Genomic DNA, 19,065 nt, shown 5'->3' with positions numbered 1-19,065 from the left:
TGAGTATTGTTATAACTGATACCTTTCAGTTGCTCGAATAAATATTCATCGCAAACAGTTTTTCTATTCATTGTCGTTTTACAAAATATTGTGGTTTGTTTTTACGTAATATAATGCATTTCATAAGCTTTAAGTAAAAATCATGCTAGCGTACTTCGATTAATAAACTTGCGCTTCTCTGGATTTAAGGCTTTTATTACAATTTCGAACACACTTCATCACGGTCGAACTTAAAACTCTGAAAAAACTTTAATACAACGGCAAATTAAAAAAAAAACACAGTCTCGAAAAATTAGTAAATGTAAAATTTGCAAATTCAGTATTCCTGATGTTACTAAAAACTTCGTTTGAGTCATGTATGCGTTACAGCAAGGACACGCTATCAGAAAACGACGAATGTGCGTGATCTCTGTTTTGAGTGTAGTATTCGTTTCTCCCTCCCAGGGTTCCACCAATGGCACTTTTCAGCACCTGAAAAATATTTAATTGAAGAAGTTATACCGTAGACGGCATAACGATTGAAAAGGTTTTAATTTCTCCACCATTTTTTCATCATTATCTTTAAATTGTGTTTATATTACCTTTATATTGTGAAACATCAACGGCGTTCTCCTAATTTAATTTTTTCTGAGCGGTGGCGAAGCAGCTCGTGGCTGAAAGCCACCTTAATAAAGCAATAAAAAAATAATTTTTGTTGAGACAGTTGCGTAACTGAGAAATTGTTTCAGAATTGAAAATTTTAATTTGTGTAGCGCTTCGTAATTTTAATTGGTTGGGAAGGGGGGGGGGTGGTGTTGTCAGAATCAACGTCACATATCGTTACAAATTGAAGGCAGGTGGTATGAAATCTTGGTTTCTGGGCGTAACGTAATTTGTGTACGACGCCTAAGAATTCTAGTTCCTTCACACAGTGTGCTTGGTTAGCACTCCTTCCAACGTGGCTTCTTTTTTTCTTCTACTCGTCACTTCTGGTAATGTTTTCCTGTACTTTGCCAGATTTCTCGATCTTTGCGGTAAAAAAATGGAGAAAAATTGCCGATTTTTCATATGTTTACTTTAAATCGCACTGACGAAACTACTCATGCATCATCCTATGATTGACATGAGGTAGCAAAAAAAATTGACAGCTCTATCAGTCAAACTGAAACTGTAATGGCGAAAAAAGTGAAGCTACTCCGTTCAGAAGTGTGCGCGTTCAAAGAACGGTACCCCGCCTCGTCAAAAACGGACAATGTGCGGTACTTTTTGGAGGCCGGGTATGCCCGTTCCGGCATTTACAACATCTTGACACTATTGGACAACGATCAGAGCATCGAAAGAAAGCCCGGTTCCAGACGGCGAATGACCCTGAGCGACAAGAAGCTTCAAAGGATGCTGAAGAGGAAGACCGAGGGAAAAGTGGCTAAATCGCTGCGTGCACTTGGCCGGGAGGTTGGTTCATGCGGTCAAACAGTGAAAAAGTATTTGGAGAACATGGACATATATGTCAGGAAGAGGCAGTCTCGTCCACTGGTCTCGGAGCTGCAGGCAATGGCGCAGCGACAGTGGTTGAATAAGATGGTCAAGCCGATTTTCCCGGCGAATTGCGACGTGGCAGTGATGATGGACAACGAGACCTATCTCACCCTGGATGGCAACGACTGGCAGGGTATTTCGTATTTCACTTCTCCCACGAAGGAAGTGAGCTCCGAGGTGAAATTTATTTCACACTCCAAGTTCCCCAGAAAGGTGCTGCTGTGGCTGACAATCAGCGAGAAGGGGATGTCGAAGCCGCTCTTCCTTTGCTCCGGGCTGGCCGTGAACGGGTAAATTTATAATACGAAATGCTTGCCAGAAGTTGCGTCGTTCATTAAGAAATACCATGAGCGCGAAGACACGGTGTTGTGGCCAGATTTGACGTTGGCCCACTACTCGAAGCGATCGTTGGACGAGATGGAGTGGCTGCCTTAATAATGCAACCGTGCAAACGTATACATTTATCTATTTTTATAAATTGCCAACCAAATAGTGCAGTGAATAGTTACTTGATTTGAGTAAGCAATAGTAGACTTTATGACTCAATGATCAAATACATAGGGTTTTCGCTCCATTATTCATCTCAACAGCTAGGTGCACCTAAATTCATATTATTTCTCTCATATGTCCAATTTACTGTAAAATTTCTACAAATTTCGAAAGTAAATCTATTCGCTTCTCGATTTTGTCAGGTGGCTGAAAGTCTTAAGTTGTAAATATGGTGAAAATTGACGATAAATTGATCAGAAAGGTGTGTTTAATGAAGATAGGTAAAGAGATGAATATAGGAGCGCTTAACCTACAACAATACATTTTTAATACTTAAGGTGCGTAATTCTACGTCACACAGAGGAGTAACTCGAGTGAAAACCTGGCCAAAACTATTTTCGCTGCTATTTAACAATATTTTGGGTAATATTTAAGTGAGAAGCGAAAATAAATTTAATTCCATTTAATCATTGTTGACCTGAAACTCTGATTGAAGCATGAAGCAGGGATCCATCAGGTATTTTATTTTTTTCTTTTTTTTCATGTACGCGTAAGCACTTAACGTCAAAATTTGTCATTTTGGCCAGCTTGTTCTAGGTACTCCTCTTAGCGTCAGTTATGCACTCGTTCCACGAAGTTTTCTCTTACTTTTTACATTATTCATATATGTTGATTTAAAAAAAGGGTAGGTTTAAACATTCGAACCGTTTCAAATGTTAGTCTGAATGAATAGAAGCAAAAAGGAGTTATTGATCCGTGATGCGACCAAGAAGTTGGGAAGCTCGAAGCCCAAGTTTGGTATACCGATGCTAAGACGCTACAAAAGCGTGTTTTTCGGGACGTCCTGGAAAACGCAATTTACTTTCCTACCCAGATGTCTCCCTCATTTGGTAGCTCTAGTGACACACTGTAAAAGCACTGCAGTGAGCTTTGTGGTGTAGTTATTGTGCGTAATGTCCTTTTGTGTGAGAAAGCTAACCTTAGGTCATTATCTTTCAGGACAGATATTTCAGATTTCACCACGGTGTTTTTTTGCAAGCTCCTCAAATACAACCGATTCGCTACTCAATTCAAGCAAATGTGTCGATTTGCTCACCGGTGTAAGAGCAGTTGTTTCCGCAGTGAAAAACATGCTCCTACACGTTAGTGATTCTCTGAAAAGAAAACAATAGTCTGCTCCTGTGTGGCAAAAATAAAACCCAAATTGAATAAATCGCTCTTTTTTACTCGGGTTTCGCTCCTGAACTAGGATCAGTTGATGCCAAAATCTTCAATAATTAGATAGTTTTTCTCCCCCCCCCCCCTTAATTAAGGATATGAAGTCTCTGTAACATTTCGACCGAATTGCGCCTCTTGCAGCAGAAAAAAAATATTTTTTTTAAACAAAAACAGAATCAATATGCTGGGTGGAGGGAAACCGAACATTTAGTCGGAGCTGAGCTTGTTTCATAGCACTCATTAATTTTTAAAGTACCCGTGGTACTCGATACCTTCAGTGCGACGAATACAGGATTATTTGAAGATTAAAAACTGTATATTTTGGGGGAAATGGAAATCAAACATCGCAACATCGGCGGTTTCTGGAAGAGATGAAGTTAAAATTTGTTTTTGGTCGTGAACCTACAAACTCGTTAAGTTTAAAAAAAAATTGACAAAGTGTTTTCGGATATTTTAACATTTAGTGCATTTTACTCAAAGTGACGCTCTGAAAAAAAAATGTTTGTTCTCTCTTAAAAATGCAAAATAACCCTAAACAAATTTCATGAAAAGTAATAATTTTTGAAAGCGCGTTTTTCTTCATAACATCATTATTGAGTACCTTCATTCTAACAGCAAATCGGTAAATGGATTAAGAAAGGAAATTTTCATGAATATTTCTAACTTAGCCATTACATTACATTACATTGAGAACAAGTAGCGAAGTGGATATTAATCAAGAACGCTTTTGGGAAACGGAACGTGATGTGGCCAAAAAAGTTACAGCCTCTGAGAGGAGCATGCAGCTTGACACGTCATGTGACATTTCGGCCAAATTTTGTATTTAGCAATTATGTGCAATTGACCATAGGTTGGTATAAAGCATGGTTAGAGCATAATTTCCAGCATCCTAACAAACAGCTTGAAAACTGCAGTAGATAGTGTAGCGTGTAGCGTGTAAAGGGTTCCGGGTAATACCAAGCCGGAAGCAAAGAGTCATCGTACTAATTCCGGTGTAGATGCAATAAATCGTATTTCGACGCAAACGTGCACATATTGTTGCAACGTTTGGCGATTTTTATAGTATCGCATAACATAATGCAACACCCTCCCCCTTTTGGGGGATATAATACAGTTGCACGAAATAATTCAGAAACACATTAATCGATTCACCATTCCCTTTTTTATAATTTTATTACAATTCAACAACTATACTCGAAATTTTGGATGATGAAACTGTTAAATGGAAGGTTAGAAAACAGATCATCAGGTCACTTATATGCAATACAGTTTGTGCCAGTTTGAGCATGTTATTCAGGGTTGGTTTCTCATATAGTCTGGCAAAATGTAAATATAAAGCCTCATGATAATCTGCCAGCAATTTTCTGTTAGAAAAAGGTAATTTGTTCGAAATAAATGCTTGAGGTATGAAACTTTTCATGTTACAAATTTGCGGTTATTTCACAATAAGGCAGAGTTCTGGAAGATCTAGAGGTTTGTCAATCACAAGTCTGGCAAAACTCGGAGAGCTTATCGGCAACATCGATGGAGTTGATAAGGGTTTGTAGCTTATTTTTGTAAAAAACTGATTGCTACAAACTTTTCAAAGAGGCTATGCTGATTTTTTGACACAGAAATTGATGATGTCACAGAAGGGGAGAACCGTACAGGACGCACCAGTTGGGTAAGATGGCCCATGCCATCAATTCCCCAAAATACTTACACATGTGACTTTTTATGACGAAATTCTTCGGTTTTCTCTTAAAAACCCAGCTTCTCTACAGTTCTCATATAAAAAAGTGTGTCATAATGACTAAATTGCTCAAAAATCTGTGCAATTGGCTGTGGCTCTGTCCAACATGTAATAATTCATGAATTTTATTTTAGCTTTTATGATTACCTGACTAGTAAATAATATAAAAAACTTATGGTTCCCCTAACCTTTACACTTTTGGAGTTTATGCTATGAGTGTTTCAAATTATTTCACTAACTTTTGTCAACTTTTACCTAAAAACAATCAAAATCAAAAGTGGGGCAGAATGCACTATGAAGAGCTTGCATGAGATTGCTTGACGACTTAGAGCATGTTCCATTATTTTTGATTTTCTTTCGAGACTTCAAGCGCTTCTCACTTCGCGTGCTGATTCCTGCTAGTGGCATATTAGCCATTTGTCTTAGGAGCATACTAACCTTTGTTGAGGTGCGTTTTGGTCACGGGCTTGTTTGGCGGCACGGGCTTTTTTACCAAAAAAGACATTGAAATCGAGTATTTTATAATAAACTTGGTTATAAACATACTATAAATACATCCTACAATCATCCTACACGTTCAATGTCGCTTTGAAATGATTTGAAGCGCGGTAAATCGCGAAAATGCTTAACTGGTGCGTTTTGTACAATCCTCCCCTAATTGCTTGATGTCTGCTGTAAATGTTACTTTCAATAACTGTCAAAAAATCTTGATTTTCTCTGAAATGCGTTACTGCTTTCTGATGCGGAATTTATGGAAAAGTTTGAAAAAAATCAAACAAAAATGAATGTGTGTCAAACTCGAATCCATGTCAACATTGAAAAACAAATAAAAAATCAAAACAAGTACACAACTACTTCATCTTGAATACGTTATTCACATGAGGAGAGAAGACGAATAAATAAACTAATAACACAAATCCATACCATATGTATGTGAGCATTCATTTGAAAGCGAAAAGTTACCACAGTTGAACCAACCTTAGTTTCTCGTTAAATCATTTTCATCACTTAATTTCACGAATCAACTGAAGGGAAAAGAATAGGCAACTGCCAAAATCAGCTAAAATTGGTCTGCATGATTTAGCGATAATTCCAATAGCAACTACCAGCGGAAAAACAATTATGTTAATGCAGCGGTATTATTGTTACCACATGCTGCTACTGGCGACGGCGATGGAATTAAGTTGGGTTCGGGGAGATTTTTTAATTTCGATTCTGCTCATAAAACTTCAAAGTGTTTTCGTAAGCAGACGTGACAGAAGTGAAGTCAGTGAGCAGTAGACTTCAACGGGAGGAAAAGTGGTGAACCCGCGGTTCATATAATTGATTAAAACTACTTTCCTCCACTCTGCTAGTTTTTTTTCTCCGGCGATACGCCATCTAACTACAACCTACGAGAAACGACAGCCGACTGGTACAATTTTCCTTTTGCTCTGGAATGTAATTATTTTTTGCAATGGTATATTTTCGCTAAAACTTGCCGCGTGGTAAAAGTTTATGTGGCGTTAACGACTTTATTGACAGGCAGGTTGGGAGCTTTGTTGTGCTTGGGCTTCTTTCGTGCTCACCGACCATTAATGGGTGGGCGATGTCTCTGGTTGGCAGTTTTCCTTTTGTTTAATTCGAAGCGCCAAACCAAGTATGCATTAGTTACATGCGGGCTTATAACACAAGTACCAATTTGAATTTCTCGCCGTAAATGCAATTTGCTTTAATCAATCAAGCTGAAATAAAAACGCGAAAATGGTAATAAGATTTTAGAAGGTTAAAAAACTTTATGGATAGGGACAGTTTAATAACGAGTCGTGCACATCATGTGGGTTGCCGCGAGTTCACGATTGGCGTGACTGTTAATTGCTTTCTCTGAGAAGGCAAAAAATGATCGTGGCGATTATTTCTTGCATCATTGCGGGGTGACTCCCGCTCTGTAATAAAGAAATAAATTTATATTGTCATGGGCTTAATATATAGATATGAACAATCGGCAATCGGTTTACCATGTTACACTTGGAGGTAAAAAATCCGGAATAAATTGTAGCTACAACAATGGAAAAAAATAAAATATTTGAAACCAAAGTCGTGTACTCACATTCTTACACATTACACGCTATAGGTATATAGTGGCATTCCTACCTTATGATGTTAAGTTCCGTCTTCTTTTCCCCGTCCGCATCGCTCTTGAGCACCTCCACCGGGCAGTAGCCGTCGATTTCATCCGGATCACCGTCAGCCATTGCGGCAGCCAGTTCGCCACTTTCCGCGTTCAGTTTCAGCTTTTCCGAGCATCGACTTCTTAAGCTACCGCCGGAAGATATCGACACCCCGCCACCATTGGTTCCCATTGTTGGTGGCGGCGGCGGCTGCGATTGTGGCGGGCTGACATTGTTCACTTTTTCGCACCTGCTGTAAGTTATGCTGGTACTTTTCACATCACCGCCGGCCGATGTTTTCCCAGAAATTGTACCACTTCCTGAAATGGGACTACCGGTGTGGCTGCCGCTGCTGAGACTGCTGAATCCGAACGGCGTGGAAGTCTTCCCCTCGTGGAGATCATTCCGAAGATACTCGAACTCCTCGTACGAATCCGAGTCACTCTTGTCTCGTTCCAACATTTCTTCAAGCTGTTTATTTTTCTTTTTTCTACGCGTTAGCATGCTCAGAAAGTTGTTTATGATCGCAATTTTGGCAATCGATTTTGCACTTCTCGCGTTTTAAACTCAGTTTAAGCACTTATTGTTACTTCCCTACACACATACACACAGACACGTTAATTGGTTTTTTTATACATATGTTGCTCTACCGGAGCTCGTGGTTCTTTCATGATTCAGACACAGAGAGAAAGTGTGCCCCTCGCAGTACAGCGTTCAACGTTTTAATGGCGACAATCAGAGATCGAATCTATACGGGGACGTATTATTTCTTCAGATAATTTGCTATTTTTCTGCTCAGGTGCAACTGTGCCCAAATCATAGCCCATGAAAAAAACAGCACCCAGAGGAAACGAAGCGCTTCGCGCTCATAATTAGAGCTATAAAACAGTCCGTCAGATTTCTTCTCCTTTGTTATGACAGCTTTACGCTAATACGATGGGGCGGTGATTACGCGGGGAATTTGATACCCCAGAGCTGGCTTGATTACTCAATTATTTTCAGCTTTCTAGCTGTCGAGTTCTTACTGCTCCAAGGGAGATGGCGTGGCACGATCGTCCCATTCGCAATGATAGGGACTTTGGAGCATTGCGAAAGTTGACTCTCGGTGTGAACGGCGTGCATCGCAGTTTATTGTTATGTGACATATTAGAAGCTTTAGATGATAAACGGTTTTTAATTTGCATTCGTTATAGAAAGTTTCAAGTGTGCAATCAGTTGCAGCTTCGCTGCTGGTTGGAACAAATGATTTTTGCGAAAAGCGATTTTTAGAGCAATCTGTTACTACTGGGAACAAATAGATTCACTAATCCACATCTGCATTTATTTATATCAATGCAATTTAAAGCATCAAAATGAGATATTTGTTGGTTTTATTGTTAGCAGTTTTTAGTGGCCACGAAGCCAAATTGAAGTCAATTAACGCTCAATGAAAAGATTTGTGCATTTGACGGTACGATACCAGTCACAAGTTTCACAAGGCATCAAAACAATGTGCATAACGGACAATAGACCTAATGAATCTATAAACCACAATAATGAATAGTTCATAGTTTTTCAGTAAAGTTCATCATCTTCTGATCGGTCATCGACTTGCCGTTGGAAGTCATAGTCTTTGCAAGTAAATTTAATTTTTTTTAAGGTGATTATTGTGATACTTTTTCATGCTATAAAAATACGTTTGCAACAATAGGGGTACTTTTGCCGGGAAAGACTTTTACCCCCGTGTATTTACTATTTATGTATTATCCAATGCATTTACGTGATTACTACGTATGTTTTGTATCCATGCACACAGCAACTTTTGTGGAACGGCGGATGCTGGATACATTTCGTTAAGAGTTATGTTACCGAAATGCATTCCAAAACATTTTTTGTAATTTTGTGTACAAGAGTCGAAAGAGGTTAATGCTTCATCTACCAAAATATTACTTTAAGTTTGCAGCACCGCAGCAAACAAGACTATGAGTTTTAGTAGGTGACACGTAAAACATCGAAGTAAAACACCATCAAATGACATTCGTTTCTAAATGCCCTAGATTATGAAAGTTCAGAGCCTATTGATATAACTTGTGTGAAAAAGTAAAAATTTTTAATTAATGATCATCCAAAATAACAATTTATTTTCACGATAATTAATGGCCATCCCACATAACCATTTGAGTCGTAATCCACGATTTTCATGACCAATTTCGTAAAACTACTGTTAAAAGTGAAAGTACCATGAGAACCTTCTGGAAACTGCTGTAAGTTCGCTTTACAATCAGGTAGCCCACACTTGCCAAGGTTATTGAGGCAATCCTTAATTTTTTATTGCTTCAATATGGAAAACTCTTGTCGCTAGAAAAGTTTTCATATATACACAGAATTTACTGCCGAATCTTTATTTATTGCCAAGAACTAAATAATTGAGTTTATATCATGATCGTTATAAAATGAATAATGATCGGAACAAAAAAATTATTATAATCGGACCAGCCTTTTATTTCAGATCCATTTCAATTCAAGTATTTCATGGGCAGAAAATTTAACAGCCCATAACTATTCTTAGCATTCTTAACAAAATGGACAACCTTTGATGACCAATGTTAGCTAAGCGTCCACCAAAATGCTGAAAAATGTGATTTCACGATCCTAACTATTGTACTATTGAACATTGTAGAGATTGGTCAGAGCTAAAACAATTTCACCCAAAATGGATATAACGCTAAACATCAAGGCATAAAAATAAATAAATTTTTCGAACCAAAACATTTCTAAGAATTGTACCTACGTGGAATCCCGCGTCATATCAAGTACAGGTAAAGTGAAGCGGTGATGTCTCGGAAGTAAACTGTTTCGATTGTATCATGTGTAACAGGCCTTCGCATTACACCATTAAATCCAACTTTAAAGTGAATATTTCACATAAGAAGTGCTCTTACGTGAAATCTAGATTTTGTTTTCATTTCACTGAAAAATATTCTGTATTTTTCGAATATTTGATTCCATTATCACTGTGTGAAAACAAGGAATTAGAGCAATCGAATGAACGAATTGATATAAATTTTTTCAACAATAATGTTACTTAAAAAATCTCAAAGAAACTTTCTGAATACATCAGGAGAAGTTGTTTGATGATACTGGTAAATATTTGGAATAACCTACGTTCGTTCTATAGCGGCAAGCCAGGTTGGTTTTTTGAAACTAATAACAGATATAATGGAACCATTGACAAGATAAAGTCGCATTGACGTTTACTGGCTTAATTAGAGGTATTTATTACGACCTGCTTTTTAACGAGTAACGAGTCTGAATTTGCACTTTTTTAACTAACTTTCTTATTTTTGAAGTTGAATTTTTGTTATTTTTGAAATCTTCAACAAAAAAATAATTCCATTAATATGGTAGTTTCCTTGGCAGAGTTTATGGATTGTCCGGAATTCTTATTTCAACTTGGTTCATTTTCACCTGCGACTCAACTGAAACACTATATAAATTTTCTTGTGCCAACGTAAGAACAATCACATACCGCGACGCGAGACAGGACATAACACTTATTATTTTTACAAAATGTTTTGTAAGAATAATAAGTGTTATGTCATGTCTCGCGTCGTGGTATATTAACTGAAACAGTTTTTGGAAATTATCAATTGTTAGGTTTCATTATATTTTCATTACAATAGCCGCACATGTGAACTGCAGAAGATTTATAAGAACTGCCGAAGAAATTTGAAACAAAAAACAAGAAGACATCGAAGGGTTGATATAATCAACCCATTGTGTCGCAATTTTGTAGACGTCATGTGTTAGACTTTGACAAAACAATTCACATTTTTCATTATAACTTTTTGCTCGATTTTTTTAAAGGTTTTTTAGTCCTTCTACAAAATTGTGAGATTTTCATTGACTCATATTTTCGCTGAAGATTTACACTATCTTCAAAAATAACAAAGTTATTTAAAAAAGTGCGAATATTCATACTCAAGAATTTTTTTTATTAAATCAATCTCCATTAAACATATCATTTTACATTATTATGAAATTGACCAGATGTCATTTTAGTATACTAACTAGTTATCTGCTTTTTTTTGACATACTAACGAGTAATTTAAAGTTTAACCCTTGAAAACTTTTTTATTTCGAACTATCGCAACTCAAAATGTTCAACATATATATTTTTGTATGGCTAAAAACTTTGTGGAAGATACAGAACACTTAGAAATATGAGAAATAAATATAATAGATAGAAATTTGACATATTCGAAAAAGTTGCTAGACAAAACATCTGATACAACTTTCTCAAAGACACTGGTTGTTTATCTCACTGTCCAGGAAAAATAAATTCTTCATATCACTTCTTGGTGAATTGATCACTGAATCGTCCATTTCAAAAGAAACGCAATAAAATTCCAAACTGTGGGAATGAAGCAGTTTGTTATGTGTTTGTTTTGATTAATTTTTTTTATCTTGAATTCAATTTTAAGTCCCCTTAAATCTGGCACCACAGTTGTCGCTGTCGCCTGTTATTTGTGTTCAATTAGCAATTCAAGGAGAAAAGACGATCAGTAAGCTATCTCAGATAAATATGAGGTATTCAACACTTCTGGATTTGGATTGAATTTGGATTGGATTTGTATTGGATCTGTATTTTAATGTGTTTGAATTGGACGTGGATTAATTTTGAATTCGAATTAAATTGAATTTCGATAAGATTCGAATTGAATTGGATTTAGATTGAAATAAGATTAAATTTGGATTTGGATTTGGATTTGATTTGGATTTGATTTGGATTGGATTTGGATTAGATTTGGATTGGATTTGGATTAGTCTTGGATTGGATTTGGAATGGATTTGGATTGGATTTGGATTTGGATTTGGATTTGGATTTGGATTGCATTTGGATTGGATTGGGATTGGATTTGGATTGGATTTTGATTAGATTTGGATTGGATTTAGATTGGATTTGAATTGGATTTAGATTGGATTTGGATTGGATTTGAATTGGATTTGGATTGAAATTCAATTGAATTTGCATTGGATTTGGATTGGATTTGGATTGGATTTGGATTGAATTTGGATTGAAAATGGATTGGATTTGGATTGGATTTGGATTGGATTACGATTGGATTACGATTGGATTACGATTGGATTACGATTGGATTACGATTGGATTTGGATTGGATTTGGATTGGATTTGGGTTGGATTTGGATTGGATTTGGATTGAATTTAGATTGGATTTGAATTGGATTTAGATTGGATTTGGATTGGATTTGAATTGGATTTGGATTGAAATTAAATTGAATTTGCATTGGATTTGGATTGGATATGGATTGGATTTGGATTGTATTTGGATTGGATTTGGATTGGATTACGATTGGATTACGATTGGATTTGGATTGGATTTGGATTGGATTTGGATTGGATTTGGATTGGATTTGAATTGGATTTGAATTGGATTTGGATTTGGATAGGATTTGGATTGAATTTGGGTTGGATTTGGATTGGATTAGGATTGGATTTGGATTTGGATTTGGATTTGGATTGGATTTGGATTTTTATTGGATTTGGATTGGATTTAGATTGGATTTGAATTGGATTCAGATTGGATTTGGATTGGATTTGAATTGGATTTGGATTGAAATTAAATTGAATTTGCATTGGATTTGGATTGGATTTGGATTGGATTTGAATTGGATTTGGATTAGATTTGGATTGGATTGGATTTGGATTTGGATATGATTTGCATTGGATTTGGATAGGATTTGGATTGGATTTGGATTGGATTTGGATTGGATTAGGATTTGATTAGGATTGGATTGGGATTTGGATTTGGATTTGATTTGGATTTGGATTTAATTTGGATTCGGTTTGAATTGGGTTCCATTTGAATTGGGTTTGGATTGGATTTGGGTTGGATTTGGATTGAAATTAAATTGAATTTGCATTGGATTTGGATTGGATTTGGATTAGATTTGAATTGGATTTGGATTGGATTGGATTTGGATTTGGATTTGGATTGGATTTGGATTGGATTTGAATTTAATTTGGATTTGGTTTGAATTGGGCTCCATTTGAATTGGGTTTGGATTGGATTTGGATTTGGGTTGGATTTGGATTGGAATTGGATTGGATTTGGATTGGATTTGGATTGGATTTGGATTGGATTTGGATTGGATTTGGATTGGATTTGGATTGGATTTGGATTGGATTTGGATTGGATTTGGATTTGGATTGGATTTGGATTGGATTTGGATTGGATTTGGATTGGATTTGGATTGGATTTGGATTGGATTTGGATTGGATTTGGATTGGATTTGGATTGGATTTGGATTGGATTTGGATTGGATTTGGATTGGATTTGGATTGTATTTGGATTTGGGTTAGATTGGATTTGGATTTGGATTGGATTTGGATTGGATTTGGATTGGATTTGGATTTGGATTGGGTTTGGATTGGGTTTGGAGTTTTGGATTAGATTTGGATTGGATTTGGATTGGATTTGGATTGGATTTGGATTTGGGTTGGATTGGATTTGGATTTGGATTGGATTTGGATTGGATTTGGATTTGGATTGGATTTGGATTGGATTTGGATTGGATTTGGATTGGACTTGGATTGGATTTGGATTGGATTTGGATTGGATTTGGATTGGATTTGGATTGGATTTGGATTGGATTTGGATTGGATTTGGATTGGATTTGGATTGGATTTGGATTGGATTTGGATTGGATTTGGGTTGGATTTAGATTGGGTTTGGATTGGGTTTGGAGTTTTGGATTAGATCTGGATTGAATTTTGATTGGATTTGGATTAGATTTGAATTGAATTTAGATGGATTTGTATTGGATTGGATTTTAAACGAATTTGGATTGGATTTGTATTGAATAGAATTAGATTGGATTTGGATTTAGATTGGATTTGAATTGGATGTGGATTAGATTTGTATTTACCTGGGTTTGAATTGTGAAAACTGTGTTGCCAAATCGATATATTTACTCTCTGTGCGACTTTTTATGAAAACAGACTCTGGTTATGATAACTTGATTCTATCGGGTTACATGCTTCACGATTTTATGTGCTTTAACTGCGTTATAAAAAAATGAAATGAATTTTACTCAGAATATGATTTTTGATAAGGTGACTTAGAGCAAGACGAATTTTTATGTTATTCAATTGGATCTAGAAATGCTCGAGTTTTGTCGAAATTATTCGTATAAATTTGTTTTTGTATTTTTTTTTCTTAAGAAATCAGTTGAAATAATTCTCTGTTGATGGCTAAATTCCAGCAAACATACTGAATCGGGTGCGTGTTGCTAATCATCCGACGAATGTACCGATCAAATCGGTGAAACCTAGCTAAATTGAGGAAAACAGCGGCTGTGTAGATATAGAAGTGAGTAGATATAGAAGTTTCGGTCTCCTTAAACGATTCTCATCTGTACTTTTCAGTAGTGGACGCGCTCTTGTAGTGGTGATTCGCATGTTCGCTTTTTTAACGACTTGTTCCTTCCTGTGAACACACTGTTTCGTTGATCAAATCTATAGAACGCATTTCGCGCCAACTTGATTGAGGGGCTGGCAGCACTCTCTCAAAATTCATTTAAACTTTCTGGATGTGTTGGCTGTTGCTGAACCAAACATCTTTGCTTTGTTTTGAAAATTCATCTGACTAAAATTTGATCAAGTCTAAAGTTTTGAAATCATTTTTTGTTCTAAAGATGATTTTTCCAGTGTAGGATTTTAAGCTCATTTTATGTCTATACATGAAGTGAAATGTTATTTGTTTTCCAGATATTTTTGAATAAAAATGAGGAGAAGTAGCTTGGTTCAGTGAAGCCACAAAGTTTCATTGAGTTATGAGAAGGTGCTGTCAACATCAGGTCGAGTTGGCGAACGAATTCCATTTTTCATTTTGTTTACAGCTAAGCTTCAGCTGATTTCCCTAATGTGATTTCTGTTTGTTCAAAATGATCGTTCAAAGCAGATAGGACCTTTGAAATGGTTCTTCAGAAATATTTACTCGGAAGTCTGAAAATCGCTACAAATTATCCAACTTAGACATTCTTAACAGAGTTAACAGTTGTCAATAGGAACAACAGTAGGTTATTTTGCATGTAGAATATCGGAGAATGTCGTTTCTTCTGAAATAGAAACTTTTTCTTGAAAAAATATCTGATACAAATGGTGAATATAATTTGAATATAATGCACCATCAATCTCTAAGACTTCATTTTCCAGCCTTTAGGTGTCATCCTGCTTATAATAATATCGATATTTGGGGTTTTACATTTTTCTGAAACAGAAATTCGCCATCTTGGTACGTAAAATGGTAACAGATTGCAGTGTTCGGTTTTAATGCGTTTTCCCGGCTCTGGAAATATCAATTTTGGAGAGTAGAGTATTTGAAAGTGTTATCAAAATCGTGTCGGACATCTGTTTGCATTTTCGGTACATAGTTCTGGTGGAAATCTTAAAATTAATCCGTACATAAACATTTTTCTCAGCTTAACACAGCTGTGCAGAAACCGAAATATCAGTTTACAATTTTTTCATATGATCCTGGTTCCAAAAATACGAATATTCAAAACTATTTATATGGGTAGTTGTCCACGGAGTGGGAGGGGGGTGGTACAAAATCGTTAAAAATCTATCCACGTGGAATGTGGATGACCCCTTAGATTATTTTTTCGATTTCACTCAGCTTTCTACCGAAGATGCCATTTTGGATGTGAACATTTGATCGAATAACGATATTTGGTCTCTGGACGTCATCGCGAGTCTATGTAGTATTTGAAATGTCAAATCCTAGAAAATCATAGAAATCCTTGAAGTACAGTTTCCTAGAAACTGAAAGCTTATTCAAAACAACCACAGAACATCTCCCAGTACATGACCTGATAATGTACTGAAAGAGAATAGTATATTTACAGTCAGCAATTAGAATTATGTCGCTTATAAATATAAATCATATGTTTAATTTCAATTTAATACAGGTAAAGCAAAATAATAAATTTAACCGGTAAAAATTGCAGCTAGATTATTAGTGTAACTATTAGAACCATTGAAGCAACCATGGGAAAACTAGGTTAACTATAGGTACACAATCGCAGGCCAACAAAAATAGATATATTGCGTAAATTATTAGGAAACTTAAAACATAAAATCATGACATCAAGTTCTACTTTAGAAAAGGTTAAAGTTTGGGAAAAATATTGTGAGAAATTAAATGCGTGTTTCAACAGTCACAAAATGACTGAATGATGTTGGCTTAGATATACAACTATTGGTACATCGACCTTATTCACATTTAAAAACTAAAAATAAAATATTTAGTGGGGTTTTGTAAGTTAAATTTTACAAGTTTCCAATTATTTCTATGTGGATATGAGAATTCATTTGTTTTTCTCATTAATATTAGAAATACATTTCTAATATGTGCTTAACCGATATTGAGTAGATAGGAAATCCAATCATATCATTGAAAACTAATATATTGGTGATGCATTTATTTTAATAGAGTTATTTTAATGTTTTGTTTTAACATGCACACCGAAAGTGAAACGCCAGCGTGGGTGGTTGGATCAGTACCGTAAAACCGCGCACTTGCGCAACAAGGACCAACGATGGCGCTGGCATGCCATTGTTGTTAAGCTTTACCGTCTACGCTGAAATGCACACGGGGACATGGCCTTTTTGCCGCCCTATTAGCTTCTCCAGCCAACCACGCACCTTTGGGTTGTTTGGGGTGCCAGCTACTCAACTCATCGAAGCCAAATCTTCACATAACCGTTAGCAGTTTCAACTTAGGTGAAACGACGCAGCAGGTGCGAAACACGGACACTTTCCATAGTAAAACCGTTTCATTCCGCGATTACATAGCCGTCTAGGAAGAAGTGCACTAACGACAATTGTTTTTTAGTGGCAGCCGGTGCAGCGCTTCGAACGGAAAACCATAACAATCAGCGTTTGGATAGAAATTATCAACTAACAACGAAATTTCGCCAATTCGTCTGTTAGTGCATGCGCAACTAGGTACCTACTTGTTGGAAGGGGCAGTTGTTGCAAGCAGCGGTAACAAACCCTCCAATCATATCGCCCCTTGAGGCAGAACGTTTGCCACTTCGGTTTCGGTGACGTTACGAAGACACAGACCCAAGCAATTAGTGATGGTTTATGAGCGACCAAAGTGGTCGAAAGTGTAGCTACAGGTGTCTGAAAATGAGTCGCAACTAAGGAACTATTGTATACTAGGGGAGGACTACGCACGATGATTATGACTTCTTCTATGTGCAGTAATAAAAGACACGTAAGAAGAAATAAATCAAATTTCTATATTCATGCGAAGTCACTAGCTAAGTAGCATTCCCACATAAACGAAACCAGACCCTCTGAGCTCGCAATTTGCGTTGCAATTAGTCCATTGCGATATGACGAAGTGCACCGCAGGTGCTGAGCTGAAAAATCATAAATAATATGATCATCGACGATAGTAAAATAGTCGGTTATGTACGTGGGGTAATTTTGTAAAAAGTAAAGCTCGTAAATCCTAGTGAATGCAGATGAAGCTGCGGCTTGTTAGGGCTCCGTTTGTTATACCTACTTAGTTTTCGAACGTGACGAAATGATTGCAGTGCAGCGGCAGGTGGCCCTTCAAATAAGTATCTGGCACGAAATCTCTAATGGGAATTTAGTTTCATGCAAAATGCTTGGTAGCTGCATGGCAAGGTGCTTAACTTGTTGCGAAATTGATCGTGAACGATCTATTGGGAAAATAGTTAGGACAAAATTTATGTAAATTAATGTTAATCACAACGAGTATGCTTAGCTTATTCGATCACCATACAACCATAGATTAGTATTTCATAATAAGCGTAAAGCAGAATTTATTACAGTTCATAAAATGAATGAATGTGAAGATTTTGCGTCTCTAATAATCATCATACTAATATTTTTAAGATGCAAAGGGACTGTGTTTAGGAAACGACCATTTGCACTGAAGAAATCTGTAAAAAAGGGTTCAGATGGATGGATCAGATATTGCCCCTTAGAGGGCTGTACAAAGTGTTTAAATTCAGGTTCCGTCGGGATGCGGTATATTTTTCCAAATCTGTATCATATTTCCAGTTCGCTTATTTTTCGCTTTCCCTACTGAACCCATTGTCTGCCTAATGAACTTGAATGTTAACGGGTAAAAGCCGTTGTAAAAAAAGAAATTTAATTTGAAGAAACTGAGGTATTTATTAATTATATAAAATTATAGCTTCTTGACCATTCTTATGAATCTTGGTGCTTCTAGCAAAGATAAAAAGAGTCAAATGGAGAGGGCAGAGCCAAACTTGTTTATTGAGCTTATCCAGTTATATATTTCGCACGGATGAAGCAATCGATGTCTTTCTTATATGATATTTATGACCAAAATCGGCGCTGTTACCCTCATATCTGGATGAACCAGACTGAACAACTACCTACATTGATGACTCGAGGCAAAACAACAGGGCGCAATCATAGTCATGCAAATAAATATAAGTATATTTTGAAACAGTCTTGCAGCTTCGAAAGCACTGAAATCCGCGTCTTATTCGCTTAAATAAACTTGGGACTCAAACACTAACAACAGGTTATTTTCACCGAATAGAAAAATTACCAAAATAGTAAATCCGAGTGTATAAACAAAGTATATACCATTACAAACAGCTAGGTAAATTGCAAGGTGGTGCAGCCAGAGAAGCCTTCCGAATGGCTTAAAATGGCGACACCAATATTTAGTCAAACAATAAGCGATTTCGCTAAATTTGGAACCGATTTTAGAAAAGAAAGCTCTCGATAGTATGTGCTTCATACGCAAGCGAGTTTTGTCTGTTCTGTTTCTTGTCTGCAAGGCTCTCAAGTGTAAATATCGTTTTGTAACACTTCATATACTTTTTGTATGTTTTTTAACCTGCTTGTTTTTACAATACAGTTTCGAGTGGCGTCGGGAAATT

At 36.5% G+C, this 19,065-nt stretch overlaps 1 protein-coding gene across 5 annotated transcripts in view; it reads right to left on the bottom strand.

The window, feature by feature from the left end:
• The window catches only part of LOC129719188 (putative uncharacterized protein DDB_G0279653), a 257,470-nt gene that overhangs the window by 109,073 nt on the left and 129,332 nt on the right, over positions 1–19,065 (bottom strand). Inside the window, exon 2 of one of the 5 annotated variants that reach the window (XM_055670708.1) lies at positions 7,088–7,698. The exons of the other annotated variants lie outside the window; for them this stretch is intronic. Within the exon in view, the coding sequence (XP_055526683.1) occupies positions 7,088–7,608 (521 nt within the window). The 5' untranslated portion in view covers positions 7,609–7,698. The remainder of the gene's footprint in view (positions 1–7,087; positions 7,699–19,065) is intronic. 5 annotated transcript variants of the gene reach the window in all.

Source organism: Wyeomyia smithii, chromosome 1 (assembly GCF_029784165.1).
Source record: "Wyeomyia smithii strain HCP4-BCI-WySm-NY-G18 chromosome 1, ASM2978416v1, whole genome shotgun sequence".
NCBI lineage: Eukaryota > Metazoa > Arthropoda > Insecta > Diptera > Culicidae > Wyeomyia > Wyeomyia smithii.
This window is presented reverse-complemented; position numbering and strand designations above follow the sequence as displayed.